The sequence below is a fragment of the Emydura macquarii genome, unplaced genomic scaffold (assembly GCF_026122565.2).
Source record: "Emydura macquarii macquarii isolate MOO-44397 ecotype Brisbane River unplaced genomic scaffold, CSIRO-AGI_Emac_v2 contig_968, whole genome shotgun sequence".
NCBI lineage: Eukaryota > Metazoa > Chordata > Testudines > Chelidae > Emydura > Emydura macquarii.
In genome coordinates, this window is record NW_027131105.1 from 12,231,564 (window position 1) to 12,252,911 (window position 21,348).

The 21,348-nt window shown below is 36.9% G+C and overlaps 1 protein-coding gene across 17 annotated transcripts in view; it reads left to right on the forward strand.

The window, feature by feature from the left end:
• The window catches only part of SLMAP (sarcolemma associated protein), a 152,810-nt gene that overhangs the window by 46,959 nt on the left and 84,503 nt on the right, over positions 1-21,348 (forward strand). For 9 of the 17 annotated variants that reach the window (XM_067544218.1, XM_067544231.1, XM_067544219.1 and 6 more), the window contains exon 3: positions 10,369-10,516. In XM_067544218.1, coding sequence (XP_067400319.1) covers positions 10,369-10,516 — 148 coding nt within the window. Of the gene's footprint in view, positions 1-10,368; positions 10,523-21,348 lie in introns of all 17 variants that reach the window. The other 8 variants (XM_067544216.1, XM_067544215.1, XM_067544226.1 and 5 more) reach the window with 1 other exon arrangement.

Here is a 21,348-nt window from a genome sequence, read left to right on the forward strand (position 1 = left end):
TATTGAAACTGTCATTGTGTGCTTGCGCCCAGTTTACGAGGTGATCCAGATAGCTGTGTCAGTGACCTCTTATTTATTTCCACTCCCCCAATCTCTATCATCTGTTTACTTTATCAATAACAACTCTTTCTTCCTGGTCATTGATAAAAATATTGAATAGTTGCTAGGCTAGAACTTGCCATGTTTTAATTACTAGTGATGTAATTTTGCTCCATTGAATAAAATGAAGTTCTAGTAAGAAATGCTGAATCTTATAATGGTGTAAGATACTTATATTTCACCATTGTGTGAGAGTTTGGCTTCAGAAGCATAAAGCAAAGCCTACTATGTCTTTTGTGCTTGGATCAAGTGCCTTCATAGGAGGGACCTAGAACTTTTAAGTAGAAGTAATGAAAGATAAATTGAGAGAAGGGGATGGCCTTGGGGTTAAGGCACTAGGCTGGGATTTAGAGCATTTGGAGTAATTCCTAGCTTTCTTTCATACAGACTTTCTTGTATGGCCTTGGGCAAATGATTTAATCTCCTTTTGCCTCAGATTCCTGCCTGTAAAACTGAGATACTTCCTTTCTCCCACCTTTTTTGTCTTTTCTTAGTTTCTAAGCACTTTGGAAGCCTCTTTCCATGTACACTTACAGTGCTTAGCACAATGGGACCTGAATCCTAGCTGGGGACTTGAGGATCTATTGTAATATAAATGTGTGTTGCTCTCTGTGTTGCCATGAACTTCACCTTAATAATTCTATAATTTATTCTTAGGTAAAGCAACTTTATGATATTTAAACATTCTTTAGCTTGAAGCCTGTCAGTTCAAATCATTCTGATCCAAGAGAGTTTTACACAAGTAGTACCACATCTAATTTGGAGTTTTTGCTGGGAAGCTTTTCTCTGTTATCCTCTTCTGTGGGGACTTATACCATCTCTTCTGAGGCTGTTGGTCAACTTCCATAATGTCTTTTGTTTTCTTTGTGGTTTGGTTTTGCTGAGAAAGGGAGATGTTAAAATGTGAAGTGACAAATTTTAAGAATATGCTATCAAGAAAATAAATTGAATTTGAAATTGTTAATACTTGTATTGAATCTGCCCAGTATTTGTAGTAAAAGGTTAATTTCCCAAAATTCTTATGGGAGCCACAATGACAAAATTAAGGAAGAGATGTTTAAAAAGTAGTAATTAGTAACCAAGGTGACAAATGTCTTATTGCAGCAAGTCAGTCACTATATATAAACTAAAGTACTTGTAAATTAGAACTCCTCCTCTAGATCTGGCTGTCTTAAAAATATGCCTCTTATATCAAAATTAGTGACATTGATGTTAAAGGAAATCTATTTTTGTAAATTGTTCTCATATTTTGTGGTAAAATGTTTTATCTGATAGCTATTTGCAATTTAAGGGCCCTACCTGAATGATGCAATGGTTATCTGAATTTTTTGGAGATTAATTTTACTTTCTAAATGTCTGTTTATATTCAGCACTTTATTTTCTCCATAGAGGAAAAATATTCATTCAGTAAGTAGGACAACATTATTGTTTTGCATCCTACTGAGGAGAGAAGGACTGTCTCAGACCACATCTTTCTCAATGTCTTTCATTTTCTTTCTGGATTGACAGTGATCTTTTGCACTTGCTTTAATGCTGTTCAAAGTGTTTAGAAATCATTCTTCCACAGTTTGGTTGCCATTTTCTGACTCGGCTGATTTTGCTTGTTGGGTAAAGTTTACATTATCCATCTTGATACTACGTTAGCATTTCCCAGTTATGAAATGGGAACGATAGGACTTATCCACATTTTGTAAAATGCTTTAGAGATTCTTGGATGAGTGTACAGTATTTTAGTCAACTTAATACTGACTGATCAAAGCCATTTACTTAAAAGATTAGTCTTGTGAAGACACTGCTGGTGATCTTACATGCACAGAAAAAAAGTTCCATACAATATTTGCCATACCTTCGTCTTCAGTTGCTTTTCTCACATTCTAGGCTTTTGAGTGTTTGTATTTAGTTCAGGACAGAATAACAAGACACAAAGGAAGAAAATTTTTTTGTCTGTTAGCTAACAAGTTAATTGTAAAGAGAGAGATCAATTAATATGCCATATTTATACAAATAATTACACCGTTTATAAAGATTCTGTTATTAGCTGATAAAGGTCATTTAACGCTTTTATTATCTTCATATCCACAAATCTGAATCACTAATTTTTTATTCGATAACATATCGTTTAAGCAGAATACAACTAAAGCCAGAATCCTGGTTCTGTTGAATAGCTAGTTACTGACTTCCACTGGAATTTTCCCTTCCAGTCTCTTCTGCTTAGCACATTAATACATTAATGTGTATTTGTAATATTTATGTGTAATTAATACATTAATAGTTTCAAGCTTTGCAGTTCTGGCTTGCATTTGATTCTCCAGCTTTCCATTCATTATGGAGAAATATAAGAAAAGTAAACAGCTTTTGCACAAAAATATTCACATAATTCCTTGGCTGTATACTAAGAGGTTAATAGTTTATGGCTACTTGGGGATATTCTTCTCAAACGTTTCAGGCTTAAGCATTATTTGTTTGTGTTTTGTATTGGCAAAGTTGGACTCTTGATTTTAAGAGGATAGGGCTTCAGATGGTTTGTTTTCCCTGTGCAATAACTACATAGCAAGCAGTCTTATTTAACTTGCTAATCTTAGTTTTAATGCAGTCTTCAAATGAGCAACATGTTAGACCTTTGGAGTAACCATCTCATTTTCTAAGTTTGTAGAGATAGACAATGAATTCTGCACACACTTCAGTAGAGTTGGGTTTTGTGCTAACTCTTTATAGAGCAGCATGTGAAGGAGGCAGAGTTGTGGCCGCTAGGTCCAGTGACAGTGTGCGAGGTTGCAGTCCCTTTTTCATTCTGTTAGCTATAATAGCCGCCACTAAGCTGTTCTTTGTCCTGCCTGGAAATTGGGGATTGGATGTTGTGCACTCTTTCCCCACCCAAAGCCACTTTACTTGGGCATTGTGTAATAAGTGTTGATTTCTGTGTCAGATTTACACAATCATGAAAAACCAAATACTATTTAGATTAATCCCCCAAAGAGAATAGGTTTATTGTATAGAAACTCTTTAAAATCATTAGCTGAGGAAAACTGTCCTATAGCAAGAGGAGGGAAACTAACATTGCCTTTCAGTAGTCAGGTAGAGAGATACTAACAGAATGTCAATCGACAGCAAAGTTAGATTGTCAGATGAGCAAAATGCTTTTTTATATTTGGCTAATGTTCTCTTCACCTTGGATTTTTGCTAATTTACAGTGTATTTTGATGGCAGAAATTTCTTGACTGGACATTAGTTTAATCACTTGAGAAACTAATTCCAGATTTAGAATTGGGAATTCTACTTTCTTTAATTCATCACAGACTTCAGGGTCCTATGCTCTATTGTAGTCAGCACTTTCACAAAATTGAAGAAACTCAAAAGCTGTGGAAAATAACTAGCAATCTTTTTGTAACATTCCAAGTTGGCAGGAATATAATTGAAGTCTCCTTTTCCTCATAAGAGTGCTTGAAATCTCCTTGATTCATCATGCGTGCCAAGCAAACCAGTTAACAGTTGTGTTATCGGTTACCAAAAAAGTGTTTTCAGCTTATAGTTCTTGAAAAGGAGAACTGGTTTGTTTTTAAATGTACAGTTCTTTTGCTCTCCTTTTTTAGAGGTAACAATATAAACCTCTGATTTCTTTTTCAGTATTAGACCTATACAGTATTAAGGCTTCCCTTAGTTCCTTAAGTAGATTTTTAGAAAAGTATAAGTTTATAGTGTGACTTAACAACCAGTGGAACTTTTTCTGGATTTAAGATAATTCTTCAGTTGCACAACCTAAAAGAGTTAGGTAACCATGAGACAGATCTAATGGAACAAAAAATCCAGCATAAATGTTGATACTGACAGATGTAGTATAACTCCTATAACTAGGAAATGATAATTATATACAGTGTTTATACCAGTCCAAGTGGTTGACTAATAGTTCCTGCAGATGGATGTGGAAAATGAAGATTTTTTTATGTCATTGTGCCCTCACATAAGGGTCTAGCTATCTTTGTCTTCAGTAGTTTGTCTCCATCAGTTGGAGGGCATAGTCCTGAGCAGGCTCTCATTAGAATAAAGAAGGTCGCTTTGGAGGCTTAAGGGTAAAATTACTTTGTCACATGCTTCAGTGTGCAGCTTTCTTTGCAACCTATACGAGGCATCAACAGCTTTAAGGCATTTGGTCCTACTTGCAATAAAATATGCCTTCTCAGTCTTCCAGCATGGCAACTCCAAGAAGAGTGTCAAACCCCAGTCTGGTGCGAGGAGGATATGCTGCCCAGCTCCAGCTCATGTTCTACAAGGCTAGAAGTTCTGTGTGAACTAAGAGAGCTTAGATTCAAAAGGTGCACTGTGTGGGATCCTCCCTTTAGGGAATATCAACAAGGCCCTGCCAGGGATATCCTCTCAATGGAATCAGCTGTCCAGATGCATGAGAGCTGAGGAGCCACAGACCAGACTGCCTGTTTCTCAAGCCCCCACAGATCCACTCCAGAAAGGCTCCACATTAATACAGGAGGAAAGGGAAGATGAGGTAAAGAGGATAGGCACTAGCAGGACTGAGCCTGTGCCTTAATCAAAGACCTCGCACTAGCACTTAGGAGCAACTCTGGACCCAGGGGAGAACAGAGAAAGGACAGAAGAGGCTTGCATTGTACAAGCCTCAGCCACACATGAGGCTTGTGGAGCAATGGTAATCTATGAAGATGTCATTTTTGCCAACAGACCACAATAAAACCTAAAACTGCGAAAGCATCATTATAGAAAATAGTCATCTGTAATTTTGAGATTATTAGCTTAAAAAGTATGCTCGTGTGTCATGCAAACTAGGCAAATTCTATATTTGTTTAAAAAATGTAGTGAAATATTTTGAGGGATATGAAAATTATATAACCAGAAATTGGTCCTGTAACACAACATTCAATAGTGCTTCTTCATGGAAACTAATTACTAAATACTATAATTCAAATAATACATCTAAAGCCAGTTTTTACATTAGAAACTTCTGGTATAGTAATGTCTTCTAGGGGTTTGATTTTTGGGGGGTGGAGGTATGGGGGTGGGTGGGTGGAGACATTTCTATACTGGTAAAAGCCCTTGATTCACTTATGATGGCATGAAAGAGCTTTTGCTGGTATAGTTTATATTGCTTGCCGAACCGGCATAAAATATACCAGCAAAAGCACTCTTAGACCAGTATAAGCTGTGTCTATGCTAAGAGCATTTTGCTGATATGACTTTTTTTCATTTAAAAAAAAATGTATCTAGTCCTTGTGGTTGTGCAGAAAACCTTCAAAGTGTGAAATTAGCATAAATCAAAGCAGTGTCTGTTTCAAGCAATCTGCTAACTCTGGAAAATACGTCAGTGTGTGAATTCATCTTTTCCCGTCCCCTCCACTAACCTCACTGAGATGTTAACTCTAAAACCTAATGATATTTTCAGTGTTAGCATTAACTATTGAATTTGTGCTCCTTTTATTGGATAGAACAAGTAGGGGAATGAAGTCCAAGTAGAGCGGGAGTTGCTATGTGGAAGGAAATACAGAGGGAACATAGAAACAGACAAGAGGAAGGAGAATAAAGGGAAATAAAAGTGGTCTGAAAGATAAGCGTATTTTTCCACAGTGATGGTCAGTTAACAACAATGTACAGAATAAATAATAAATACTAAGAATTGACTTGCTATATAAAGGTAATATTCTACCTTTGATATTTATGAGAATTACTGTTCACATCTGTGTGAGTACTGCTAGCGATTAAGCTTAGATTATATACCTAAAACCCTGGCCCACTGGTCATAATTAAAAATAGAATTGTAGCTTCCATAGAATATTTGACATCTCTGCTGTATGGGTAGATTATTCCATGATAGAGAATTGTGGGGATTTTTGCATTCCTGATGTTCTGCTACTGGCCATTTTCTGAGACAGGGTACTGGATTAGATTGAGCAGTGGTATGTTAACTCTGGATCTGTTAAATCCATTGGTATGATCCTAAAATGGAAAGAAGTGGCTCCTGGAAAGATAGCTGTGACTCAGAGACCCCCATGGTGCCAACCGGCAGAGGTCACAGGAGGTGCATAGGGTTTAACAGGGATCTCCTGAGTCGAATATATCCAGAATAGTCTGCCAAAGAATGGCATGTAAAGTTTCTACCAAGAGCCAGTAACCCACTGGTCAACATAATCATTGAGAAAAGTATTTATGGATAATATTTAAAGGGTTATGTATCTACTGAAAATTGTTCTGAAAGTCTTGAAGTTAAGTCAGGGCACCAGGAGGTGACATACCTCAAAAATGTTTCTTTCAGGCAGGAGGTTATAGACATGTATCTCGCTATCTGGGTATTATTGTGTGCTTCAGACTGTATACCTGTTTGCATACAATTGCATACAAGTGCAAAATCTGTAAGAAAGGAAATCTACATGATGAAACAAACATCATGGGTGACCTTTTTATAAATAAAGAAAGACAAAGGATGAGACTAGTATTTTTAGAGAGGGCAAAGAAACCCACTGAATCCTTCACCTAGGAGGCAAGCTGACTGTATGTCAGTCTCATGAAAGGAGGATCACAGCCAGTCTGGCTGTAAAGTGCTGCTAGGATTTTGCATGATCATTATGCTACAAAACAAGAGAGTATCCTATTAAGTCTGGGCTCTAGAATTCATGTTATCATTTTGTTTTGTTTTATATATAACCATTTGTTTGCAATACTTTGACTTGAAGCTACTTCAGTCTGTATGCTTTAAGTTTTTACTTGATTTCCCTAAAACATATCTAATGTGTGTTAGGCAGACTGGTGATCTGAGGTGAGTCTGGTAATCTGGGGTGTACTCTTTCTTTAGCAGCAGCAAATCTGTGAATATTGCAAGTGTCCAGTGGAGTGTAGGGGCTGGACGGTCCAAGGAGACGCTTGGAGGGCTCAAGGGTTTGAGTGTGCCTATCGCTGACCTGTTAAGTAACAGTGCGACTGAGGGAAAGAGAAGGAACAGTTAGAAACATGCATTTTCCTTCAGAAGATAAGCACACTCACCATCCTAACTTGGAGAAGAAAGAAGTATTTAGCCTCTCCCATCATGGAATCTGGGATGGGCAGAGATAAAATTCCCTTTTCTCCCTACCCCACCAGTCAAGACAAGAACTTTTAGAAACTTCTCCCATAAAGTGTGGTATTATGTAGATGCAGATTAGATGCAGTTGTCTGGCTCCTAGCAAATTGCTGTTTCCACTGACTTAGAAGACAGTGGAACTTTTTTTTTTTTTTTTTTTTTTTTTAAAACAACACAAGTTAGGGTAAACAAGCTACTGTTCTTTGAAAAAAATGTAATGTCTAAACTTTACTAAGCAATTAAATAGTTCATCATTTAATATTACTTGGAAAATCAAATTTAAATTTGCTTGAATCCTACCCTTATCTTGGTTGAAAAATGATGGACTGTATCAAAGAAGCATGATAAATGGCAATGTGTTGAATTTGGGGGTGTGTAAGGTCTGTTTTTATTTAACATCTTTATAAATGATGTGCAAGAGATAAACTAAAGCACCATGTGTAAATTAATTTACTGCTAATACATAAATGGGAGGAGTTGCTAACACCTATGAAGACATTTAACCAAAAAAAAAAAGGGGGGGGGAGGACCTTGAGAGTTGGGACATGGGCAGGAAATAATACTGTAATTCAGCCTGGAGAAAGTTTTTTTTAATCTTAGCAGAGTTAACGGATAATAAATTGGATACCAATTTCTCCATGCATGTGTGCATGCATGGGAAGAGTGGAGGGCGGAGGTGTGGCAGCACAGTTTTGAACTACATATATAGGCATCATGATCTGAACCAGGAATGTCATAGTTCTTTCTAGGGCACAGGAGGGACCAACCTAAATACTGTGTACTGTTTGTAGCTCCTGGGTACTAGCAGAGGATGTGCATTTACTCCAAATTGGTTTTTTTTTTTTTTTTTTTTTTAAAGACAGAATTGAGAGAGACAGCAAAAATGATAGAGGGATTGAGCTACAAGGAAAGATCATTTGAGTAGTATAAAACTACACTGGAAAAAACACTCAAATGTATTACTATGTAAATGTGACTTGTCTTGACTATATTATTTACTAAACGACTTAAAGATGACATGACCAAGGAGGACTTTCTATCTTTAATTCTATAAGTTTAGTTTGTGCATCTACACTTCAGCTTCAGTTGGATGAGAACCAGTACAATTGATTATATTTTTTATTAGTTGCAAAGAGCACACAAATTATTTTAATTGCCTCTAAGTAAGTTTTAATGAGGTTTTCAGTTTAAGAAATTCAAGAAGCTTTAATTTTTTTAAATAAAAATGGGTATGCAAAGAAACCTAGACCTTTTATATTTGAAAGGACACCAATTTTAAAATTGCATTTCCACTTGAAAACATCTCTATAGCTACAGTGCCTCAGGTTGCTGTGACTGTAAATATTAAATAATATTTTTAGTTAAATTGTACATCTAAGAACACTTCATCGTCATTCTTATGTACAGCTCTGTGTGCAACTCAGGAGCACCCTCTCTTGTAAGCCCTGCAAGGCTGTGTTCACCAGTAGCACTAACTGAAATGGAAGACTTAGCAGGGAGGATAACAGGCAGGGAGAAGGAGGTGAGCCCAAGCATATTTGTTGTTGCTGCCTCTGGCTGATCCACTTTTCCATACTGGAAAGACCTACACATATCAGCAGGGAACAGAATCCTTACCAAGAAACCTCTCTTAACAGAAAGTAAAAAATACTCTGCCCATGTTCTGAAAGGCTGTTCTGCCAGAGGCTTGAATATTTTGCAACTACTGAATTTAAAAATACTTAAGCTGATTGTGGCCCTTTATAGTTGTAGGGCCCCTATCACCGTAGTTTGATTATCCCACAATATTTAATATATTTATCCTTACAACACCCAGTTACGAATGTGCTATTATCCCCATTTTACAGATGGGGAAGTGAAACACAGAGGAGCTCAGTGACTTCCCCATAGTCATACAGGAAATCTAGGGCAGAGTAGGAAATGGAACCTGGGTACTCCCAAGTCCTAGGTTAGTGCCATAACCACTGGACCATCCTTTGTTTAGACTATTGAGTCTTAAATGACTTCTACATTTATATTTTTTATATTCTGAATGTTTTTTGCACCAAGGTAGATAAAAATAATTGTGAAAATAAGATAAAAATAGATTTTTAAAAAGGAAATAATTCTTTAAATTTATGTATTTAAATATAAATGAGATTTTTATGTTGCAAGTTCTTTCCTTTCCATTTTATAATCTTAAATTGCTACAGTATATGTTTTGTACTTTTTTCTTTAGTTTCCTAATTGTTAATAGATTTTAGATTTTACATAGAATTTTTTTCTTTTCAGAGGTTTCTCATTTAGACTGCTCATTTATGCTGAAATAGACAAGTAAAGGGTCCTTATTAACATTCTTTACCATGAGAACAACACAAACTCAAATACAAAACTGAGTCTGCTCAATCTGCAATCAATGCTGCCACCTAATATATTGAATTTCCACAAATAAAAAAAGGTGAAATGTTTGGGCTAGGTTGTACTCAAGGTTTGAAGTTATTTGGAAATGTACTCCTAAATCATTTAGATGCTTTTGAAAATCACACCTTTAGATGCCTAAATATGGTTATAGGAGACTATCTTTATGCCAATATTTTAAAAATACTTGGGAAGGGTTGAGAACTGGTCTTCTGCCATAGTATGTCCATTGTGCATTTGGGCTTGCCTGTCTCACCTTCTAGGCCCTATTTCTGTTTCCTGAATCTTCATTTTTTCCCCCCTAGGCTTCTCTTTTTACCATCAGTTCCCTGTTGCACAACATGACTTACTTGTATTATGGAACATTGATTTTTTTTAAGGGTAGGCCTACCACTTTAAGTTTTAAATGTGTTAATTAACATGATTGTGAATCTTAGCATAGACGCTGCAAAAATGTTTGTTGTTAGTCATGCTTAACTGTGGAAGTTAGTGGATTAAATAAAACTAGCAACAATTGCTTGTGTAGTAGCTATACTTCAGTGTACAATAGTGTTAGATAACATATTACTGTGTGTTAACACACAACTAAAATTTAAGTATAGATATAAGGTAAAATGTGAAGATGCTACATTCATGAAACAGTACCTCAAGTTTGCAACTGAAGTATTTTCCCATTCCCAGCTTGTGTATTGACTTGATGTTCTACATTAAAATGGAATGTGTCATTAGCTTTCATTTAATCAACTTTTTTTTCTTGCACATAACTTATCTCAGTGTAATTTCTTTTTTTTAAACAGTTCTATCTTCAAGACACTAAGAGTAGTAATGGTACCTTCATAAACAGTCAGAGATTGAGTAGAGGATCTGAGGAAAGCCCACCATGTGAGATTCTATCTGGTGACATCATCCAGTTTGGTGTAGATGTGACAGAGAACACGCGGAAAGGTAAGGGTACGGATCACCTTTTTTTGTTTCTATTTTTAACTTTAACTGTCAAATATACTTATTAGGAACTTGTATTATACAGAAAACTTAAAGGAAAAATAAACAACTTTAAAAGTTGATATAGGGTGTGGGATTGAAGGGAAAGCCAGGTGTCTTGTGTGGTTTTTGCTAACCTTTTTACTCTCCAGATAGGAGAACCCCACCATATTTTTTAGTCAGTAGGATAGTGCTGGTGTGGATAGTGGTCTGCATCAAGAATTTCTTGATGACATGGTCAGCAATGGTTTGATGAGGCTCTTGCTGACTTACTTTTTTTTTTTTTTTCCTTTTTCTGTTATTGCTACTGGGAGCACTCTGAAATTGAGAGGGAGACAGACAGATAAAAAGATTATGTAAACTCCATCTCAAATAAACTTGGGAATGTTACATTTGGCAAAAATTGCTGCTCATACTAAAAGAGCAGGTAGTAGAGTTTGGAGTCTCTGGGTCCATTCAAAAGGCCATAGGAGGTAGTTAAAGATAACACATTGAACTTTCAGGTTTTGAAAAGAAAGGTGAGTCTCAGTTACTTGTATCAATATTAACAATTAAGACAAATTATGTGACATTTTCTGGAGAATGCAGCCTGAGGATATTCATTCCAAGTATGGCAAGTGTGATTTTCATGTTTTTAAGTTCTTCCTTCAAAATACCACAGCATCTTGTACTATATTGCAATCCAGTCACTTTACAAATTTCATTTTGGTAAATCTAAGCTGTTTGAAAGATGGGTGGTTTGAAGAAAAGTTGTCTAAAAGATCCCTATATAATGGTTGTATACATAATTTTTTAAAAAGTTCATGCAATCAAAACATTTTTTTTTTTTTCATTTACAATAACCAATATATGAGGGGAGAAATCAGCATTCAGAACAGACGTCTGTCATTCATTTGATCAATTCCCCATTAAAAATCTGGGCTGGAAACTTAGCCCTGTCTTAGGTCTTAAGCAATATTTTCAAGTCAAGTGAAAAGTACATATGTAGACTCAGTTATAAATCCATAATATAAGTGTTTATGCTAATATTCTTCATGGAACACTGTCACTTGAATTTTTGAAATGGACTTATTTTATTCAAAGCACCCACTGCATTGCTGTTACTAATAAAAACCCTCATGCAGTTCCTGGGGATGAGCATACAAATTAGTTCCCTTCAGAGCATGAATGAGAGTGACATCGTCCTGCCAGTGCATATGAGAGGAACTACAACTGAACAGCAGCATAATGAACTGACTATACAGAAAACACAAAGTACTGTTAAAATGCACATAGTAAACAAATGGAAAAAATACTTTCCTTTGTTAATTTATTTCAGTTTACTGTAAACTTAGAAGTTACTCTTAATAATAATAATAATAGAAAAATGCAGACAAAAATGCCATATAAAAGTAGCGACACCTCTTAAAAACTAAATTCCATTCTGATATTTATATAGCATCTTATACACACACACTAATCATCTTAGCTTTCTGCAAAACAATTACATGCTGATAATGTAGTGATTGTACAAGCAAAGAGTAATACTTGTGCTTTTGAAAAGCCTTGGATATATAGATATCATTATAACCTGTTTTTATTATAAAGGCTATTTTGTTTGAGTAACCAGTTTTCCCAATAGAGAAACCAAAGTCCACTTAGGTTTGGTTCGTTCAAATAATGGCACATTTGAAAAGGTAATGTTACCCTTACTGGGTTGCAGTGTAAGCATTGGTTCCTCAAATTCCTAGTGTTGAGCTAGAATCCCTGACATAGGCCAGAGATGAGACTTCCAAACTTTTTTTTCTTATTAAAGAGCATAACTTTGTTAATTATATTATGTTACATTACTGGTGAGCACCTAGGCCTAACTACTTTTTCGCTACGTAGTGTGTTCTCTCTGTTGCTCACTCTGTCAATATTTCTTTGCATGTTGTTTAGTTTAGTGATGGTTTGCTTTCTGTTACAATGATTATTTAACTTCCCAGTGAATGTTAAAATATTATATGCATGTGCTCTGTGTACCTGATGATAAATTGTATTATATTGTAGTGGCTTTAAGAAATAATCTGGAAGTGATCCATGAATTTTCTGTTACACACATTCACATGTTTAACAAAATAACCGTTTCTTAAATGGACACTGTCAATATGAAATCGGGTCACTCCTAATTTCCATTTTAAAGATGGGGATTAACTACTCAGAGCATAACTATATTTATGAAAGGAAGCAATGGATATTTTATGTGAAAAACAAGGGTGCTGTCATAATAGTAGGAGTCTACTACAGAGCTCCTAACCAAGAAGAAGTGGTGGATGAGGCTTTTTTAAACGACTAACAAAATCATCCAAAGCACAGGGCTTGGTGGTAATGGGAGATTTCAACTACCCAGACATCTGTTGGGAAAATGACACAGCAGGGCACAGATTATCCAACAAGTTCTTGGAATGTATTAGAGACAATTTTTTATCTCAGAAAGTGGACAAAATTACTAGGGGAGAGACAGTTCTAGATTTGATTTTGACAAATAGGGAGGATCTGGTTGAAAATTTGAAAATGGAAGACAGCTTGGGTAAAAGTGATAGTTCTAAAGAATGGCAGGAGGAAAAAGAGCACAATAAAAATAATGGATTTCAAGAAGGTAGACTTTAGCAAATTCAGGGAGTTGGTAGTTAAGATCCCACGGAAGTCTAAGGGAAAAACAGTTAAAGAGAGATGGCAGTTTTTCAAAGCGACATTATTAAGGGCACAAGAGTAAACTATCCCACTGCATAAGAAAGATAGGAAGTTTGGCAAGAAACTACTCTGGCTTAACCAGGAGATCTTCAATGATCTGAAATTCAAAAGAGAATCCTACAAAAAGTGGAAACTAAGACAAGTTACAAAGGATGAATGCAAACAAAACACAAGTATGTAGGGATGTAATTAGAAAGGCCAAGGCAAAAATGAGATTAAATTAGCTAGCGACGTAAAGGGTAACAAGAAAACATTCTACACATACATTAGAGGCAAGAGGAAGATCAAGGACAGAGTAGGCCTCTGACTCAATGAGGCAGGTAAAACAGTAACAGAAAATGTGAAAATGGCAGAAGTGCTAAATGACTATTTTTTTTGCTTTGTTTTCACAAAAAAAAATTAGTAGTGATTGGACATCTAACATAGTCAATGGCAGTGAAAATGAGGTAGGATTAGAGGCTAAAATAGAGAAAGAACAAGCTAAAAATTACTTAGACAAGTTAGATGTCTTCAAATCACCTGATGAAATGCATTCTAAAATATTCAAGGAGCTGCCTGAGGAGATATCTGAGCTGTTAGCGATTATCTTCGAAAAGTCATAGAAGATGAGAGAGATTCCAAAGGATTTGAAAAAGGCAGGTATAGTGCCCATTTATAAAAAGGGAAATAAGAACAACCTAGGGAATTACGGACTAATAGCTTAACTTCAATACCTCGAGAGATAATGGAGCAAATAATTAAGCACTCAGATTGCAAACACCTAGAAGATAATAAGGTAATAAGTAACAGTCAGCATGGATTTGTCAAGAACAAATCATGTCAGACCTTTCTTTCTTTCGTTCTTTCTTTCGTTCTAGAAGCCTTGTGGATGGGGGAAGCGGTAGATGTGATATATCTTGACTTCAGTAAGGCTTTTGATCCTGTCTCGCCTGACCTTCTCATAAACAAACTAGGGAAATACAACCTAGATGGAGCTATTATAAGATGGGTGAATAACTGATTGGAAAACAGTCATTATCAGAGGTTCACAGTTGGAAGAACACATTGAGTGGGGGTCCTCAGGGATCAGTTCTGGGTCCGGTTCTGTTCAATATCATCATCAATGATCTAGATAATAGCATAGAGAGTACACCTGTAAAGTTTGCGGATGATACCAAGCTGGGTGGGGTTGTAAGTGCTTTGGAAGATAGGATTAAAATTTGGAATAATCTGGACAAACTGGAGAAATGGTCTGAAGTAAATAGGATGAAATTCAATAAGGATAAATGCAAAGTACTCCAGTTAGGAAGGAACAATCAGTTGCTCACATACAAAATGGGAAATGACTGTCTAGGAAATAGTACTGCAGAAAGGGGGTTATAATGGATCACAAACTAAATATGAGCCAACAATGTAACACTGTTGGAAAAAAAGCAAACATCATTCTGGGTGTATTAGCAGGTGTGTGGTAAGCAAGACACGAGAAATAATTCTTCCAGTCTAGTCCACGCTGATCAGGCCTCAACTGGAGTATTGTATCCAGTTCTTGATGCCACATTTAAGGAAAGATGTGGACAAATTGGAGCAAGTCCAGAGAAGAGCAACAAATATGATTAAAGGTCTAGAAAACATGACCTATGAGGGAAGGTTGAAAAAACTGTGTTTGTTTAGTCTGGAGAAGAGAAGACTGAGGGGGAGACATAAGTTTTCAAGTACATAAAAGGTTGTTACAAGGAGGATGGAGAAAAATTGTTCTCCTTAACCTCTGAGGATAGAACAAGAAGTAACAGGCTTAAATTGCAGCAAGGGCACTTTAGATTGGACCTTAAGAAAAATTTCCTGACTGTCAGGGTAGTTAAGTACTGGAATAAATTGCCTAGAAAGGTTGTGGAGTCTCCATCATTGGAGATTTTTAAGAGCATGTTAGACAAACACCTGTCAGGGATGGTCTAGATAATGCTTCTCCTGCCATAATTACAGGAGACTGCACTAGATGACCTTGCGAGGTCCCTTCCAGTCCTATGATTCTATGATTCAATGTTTTGTTCAAATAAAACCTAGTCCAGTCTAAAAAAAAAAAAAAAAAAAAAAAAAAAAAAAGCTAAAAGTAGCTTTAGATATTACATCTGCCTCCGAATATCCTGCCATTTTTTAAATTGTATTTTTCTATTTTAAAAAAATCTTTTCTCTCATGTGTTGCTCTGTAGAACGCCCCACACAAATGGGGAAACTGACTAAACAGGCTTCTGTCAAAAGCACAGAATTGTCCAACTGAAACGAGAGAAACTTCTTACTTGAAATAATTTCATTTACCTTAGCTATCAGATAAAAGCACGACTTTTAATTTGACAGTCTCTTAGTACATGACACAAACTACAAAACACAAAAATGTATTATGCTTGACCCTTAAGTTTGATAATTCACTCATTCATTGAGTAACTGTATGGAATGTTATGTGGCTATCTATTTATTTTTTCTTTTTTGAACATTCAGTATCAATGAACAATTGTGCCATTACATCTTTTCCACTTTAAAAGACATTTCAAAATCATTATTGTGCACCTGAGGAACTAGCAAATAAAAGTTACAAAACAAATTAAACAGCACTAGTACCCTCTACTTCCACTTTCAGTAATATTCAGAATAATGACATAAATAAACCTTTGACTGATGAGATTTTTTTATTGAAACTTAGCAAATTTGCTGTTTCATGTTTTTGGGTATTGCCACTATTTATAGACTAGACTCTGCCTTTCTTCTCTATACTTCACACTTGGTAGTCTGTGGTAGCAGCGGGTGAATCTAGATGGTTAAAAGCTTGATGCCCTCTGCTGCTGCCACCTTTCCATGCCGCAGTTCAGAACATAAGAATGATCTGTCTAGTCCAGTATGCCTGTCTTCTGACAGCGGCCAGTGTCGGATGCTTCAGAAGGAATGAACAGAACAGGGCAATTTTGAGTGATCCATTCTTTATCACCCAATCCTGCCTTCTGTCAGTCAGAGATTTGGGATCACCCACAGCATGGGGTTACATCCCTGACCATCTTGGCTAATAGCCATTGATAGACCTATCCTCCATGAATTTATCTAATTCTTTTGATCTTCACAACATCCTCAAGCAACAAGTTCCATAGGTTGATTGTGCGTTGTGTGAAGTACTTCCTTATGATTGTTTTAAACCTGCTGCCTATTAATTGCATTGGATGGCCCCTACTTCTTGTGTTATGTAAAGGGGTAAAAAACACTTCCTTATTCACTTTCTCCACATCATTCATGATTTTATAGACCTCTTTCATATCCACCCTTAATTGTCCCTTTTCTCAGATAAACAGTTCCAGTCTTGTTAATCTCTCCTTGTAGGAAGACTATTCTATATCATTAATAATTTTTGTTGCCTTTCTCTCTCTGTACCTCTTCCATTCTAATATCTCTTTTTTGAGATGAGGTGACTACAACAGCATGCAGTATTCAAGGGGTGGGCATTCCATGGATTTATATAGTGTCATTATGATATTTCCTATCTTATATCTATTCCTTTTCTAATGATTCCTAACATTAGCTTTTTTTGATGGCCACTACACATTAAGTCGACGTTTTCAGAGAACTATCCATGATGACTCCAAGATGTTTCTTCAGTGGTAATAGCTAATTTAGACCCCATCATTTTGTATGTATAATTGGGATTATGTTTTCCAGTGTGCATTACTTTGAATTTATCAACATTGCATTTCATCTGCCATTTTTTTTTTCCTATTCACAGTTTAGTGGGATCCCTTTATAACTAACTCTTTGCATTCAGCTTTGGATCCCCACTATTTATCTCTCTATTGTGAAAACTGATCATTTATTCCTACTCTTTGTTTCCTATCTTTTAACCAGTTACTGATCCATGAGAGGACCTTTCCTCTTAACCCACGACTATTTAGTTTGCTTAACGGGCTCTAATGAGGGATCTTTCAGAAAATTTTCTGAAAGTCCAAGTACACTATATTGACTGGATTATCCTTGTCCACATGCTTGTTGACATCCTCAAAGATTCTAATAGATTTGTGAGGCATGGTTTCCCATTACAAGAGTGGAGCTGCTTTTTCCACAACATACTATGTTTATCTATGTCTAATAATTCTGGTCTTTATTATAGTTTAAACTAATTTTGCCTGATACTGAAGTTAGACTTCCCAGCCTGTAATTGTTGGGATCCCCTCTGGACCTTTTTTAAAAAGTCAGTGTTACATTAACTATCTGCCAGTCATCTGGTATAGTGGATGATGTAAACAAGTTACATATCACAGTTAGTAGTTCTGCAATTTCATATTTGAATTCTTTCAAAATTCTTGACTGCATACCCTCGTCTTTGTGACTTAATCTGTTAAATTAATCAGTTTGTTCCAAAACCACCTTTACTGACACCTCCTTCCAGTACAGTTCCTCAGATTTGTCACCTGAGAAGAATGGCTTGCATGTCAGGATCTCCCCCACATCCTCTGCAGTGAAGACTCATGCAAATAATTCATTCTCTGCAATGTCTTTGTCTTCCTTCAATGCTCCTTTTGTGACTGAATCATCCAGTGACCTCTGCTGATAGTCTGGCAGGCTTTCGGCTTCTGATATATTTTAAAAAGATTTTTGCTGTTAGTTTTTGTGTCATTAGTTAGTTGCTCTTTGAAATCTGTGTCGGCCTTCCTTGATATACTTTTACCCTTGACTTGGCAGAGTTTATGCTTCTTTCTATTTACCTCACTAGAATTTGACTTCCAATTTTTAAAGGATGCCTTGTTGCCACTAACCACTTCTTTTACTCTGCTGTTTAACCATGATGGAATTTTTCTGGTCCTTTTACAGTTGTTTTATTTGGAAGATACGTTTAGTTTGAGCTTCTAATTATGGTGTTTTTAAATAGTCTACATGCAGTTTGCATGCATTTCATGCTTGTGACTGATCCTTTTAATTTCTGCTTAACTGGCTTTCCTCATTTTTGAAGTAAATTGCTACTGTGGTGGGTTTCTTTGGCATTTTTGCCCCTTACCAGTATGTTAAATTTAATCACTTTATGGTCTCTATTTCCCAAAGATTCAGCTATATTCACCTCTTGGAACAGATCCTATGCTCCACTTAGGACTAAATCAAGAATTGCCTCTCCCCTACTGGGTTCTGGGACAAGCTGCTCCAGGGCTATCTCCAGCCAAAGGCTATCCAAGTGGATTTCAATATGCATCCACTTATATTACGAACAAAAAAGTTTACAAGTCCCCTCACGGACCAGAACTCATTCCATGAGAGCAATATCCATTTCCGTAGCCTTCTTGAATGATGTTCCTGTAATGGACATATACAAAACTGCGACATGGGTATCAGCACATACCTTTATAAAACATTATGCTATTAATCAGGCATCTGCCAGGGATGCCTCACTAGGACTAATGGTACTGTCATCTGTACAAAATAATTAATACCAAAGTTCCTCCTCCGATACAGGCCACTGCTGTATAATCACCAAAAGTGGAGCATCCACAGGGACATCACTCAAAGAAGAAGAAAAGGTTACTCACCTGGTCAATAACTGGTGTTCTTCGAGATGTATCTCTGTGGGTGCTCCACTACCCTCCCTCTTCCCCTCTACTTTGGAGTTCTAACCGTGGACTCTATGGTAGAGAAGGCACCGAGGGAATCAGGTCGCATGCATGCTAGAAGACGCGCCAGTGGTGCCATGAGATGAGCTGCGCATGCGCAACCCGAGTGAATACTGCTGAGAAGATTTCCGATCAAGGGCACGGGACGTAACGACACCTAAAGTGGAGCACCCACAGGGGGGCACCTCTCAAAGAACACAAGTTACTGCACCAGGTGAGTAACCTTTTCTTCCTAATAAACCTAGAACTCTCCTCTCTCTACCATCATCTTATCCATATATTGAGACCCACTGTTCTGCCTGTCTTTCTGGCTCTGCACTTGGAACTGGAAGCAAATGCTACCATGAAGGTCCTGGACTTGAATCTCTTACCCAGCAGTCTAAATTTGTCCTCCAGGACCTCTCTCCTACCTTTCATTATATCTGATACCCACAGATATCTACATGTACCACAACTATCCGTTCCTCCCCAGCACTGTACATACATCTGTCTATATGTTTCTTGAGATCTGCAACTTTTGCACCCAGTGGGCTATTTAGCATGCAGTTCTTCCAATCAACACAAACTCAACTATCTATATTTCTAATAATCAAATCCACCGTTACTGTTACCTTACTTTTCCTACTAACTGGGGTCCCTTCCCAGGGAGGGTATCCTAAGGGGTGTGAAAAATCCACAACCCTGAGTGACACAGTTATAGCAATTTAACCCCCAGAGTAGAAAGTGCGCCCTCTCATTGACATAGCTACTGTCTCTCACGGAGGTGGAGTAACTAACTACAACGATGAGAGAAGCTCTCCTGTTGGTGTAATAGTATCTTCACTGAAGTGCTACAGCTGCACAGCATTTTAAGTGTGGACCTGCCTTCAGAATCTATGTGAACTCCCAAAGGACTACCTGGGAGCATTACCTGAAGGTAAGGCTCTCTGTGGTCTATCGTTTCAAATGTGGTCAGTGGTTCCCTTTTTGAAAGCAATATTTTCTAAATACTTATTAGATAGAAAAATTTGATTCTGTGCTGTGAAAGACATTTAACAACTGTTCCCTATAGTTGAATATATCTATGAATTCTATTTGTGATTAATGCTTTAGAAAGAGTGGGCTTTAAATTCCCAAGATTATTCTCTTCTCTTTTGGTGAGACCAAAGTCAAGGAATTTCAGACCTGGACAAATGTTTTCTATGGAATGACTTATCTCATGAAGATGACTGAAGTCCTGCCAGTCTTCTCCGGCAAATAATTTTAACATTTTTCAGGTGGATCTCAATGAGGACAGATGCTAAAGACAAGAAAACACTTTTCTAAAAGTTCACATCTTGGCACTTGATGTAGACCAAGGAAAAAATAATGCTTATTGGGTTACCTCTCCCTTAGTTCCAGATTTCACTGGATAGCTGTGCTTTAAAATCTTCTTTCTGAAAGCTCTCTCTCTTCTCACAAGTCTTAATCTTATCTTGAAACATTTGTTTCACTCTGTTCAAACCCAGGTTCACCATATCTCTGAAATTATAAACTGTGAAAGTTAAAAAGTGTGGATATTTAAAATTTGTGTTTTTAGGTGAGTGACTTTGTGCTCAGTTGAGCTATCCTGTGCTTTTTCATATTTAGTTTATTATAAGAAAGTGTCTCGAACAGTCAATACCTTCCCTTCCTCTAGCCCAGGAGATTTCACTTCCCAAATCTGAAGAATCACACAGAAAAATACAGATGTTACTTGGAAAGTCGCCCAGCCATGGAAAAAGTTTTCTTGATAAAACCAAGTTGTGAAGACTATCTGGGGGAGAGATTGTTCTGATGTGGTGTAAGTGAAATATATACTGGATTTCCACATCTTACTCGAAGTGGTATCTGTGGTTCAATTAGACCCCATGCCTCTCTAACTGTCTTCCTCTTCTCTAAAATGTGAGAAGGCTTTGAAGGGTGGTTTCGTGGTCCTTGCTATAGTTCTGCAAGCATTTCAGAGCAGAGATTTTTTCTGTCCTTGGATGCAACCTTCAGCAAGTGGCATCCTCAGGAAGATCATAAACAAATAGCTCCTCCGTGCTGTCCTCTTTTGTCCTCTTGGAAACAGGGACTGCTAGGCAGATCCCAGATGTTTGAAATTAGTGTCTGGCAGCATGGAAATATTTATTTTACCTGTTAACTTCTAATCTCCAGACAGACTCATACGAATCTATCCAGTAAACAGAGGATGGTGTTCGGCATTTTCTGTATTTCCAGAATTTCTGTTCCTGTCACCTAAATTCAGTTAAAGTGTATTCCCATTTTTTGCCTAGTTTCTCATGTTGTCAATGTTGTGTTTTAAAATCTGTAATTAACTTTCTTGTCTATGGGGAACCAGTTGTCTCAAAAAAAAAAAAAAAATTCGCAGGTGCTGTTGGGTGTGGAAGATTCAGAATTGGAACTACACCATAGGTCAGGAGTCAGCACAGGGCATCAAGTCTTCAAGCTTCTTGATTTGGCAGCTTTTGC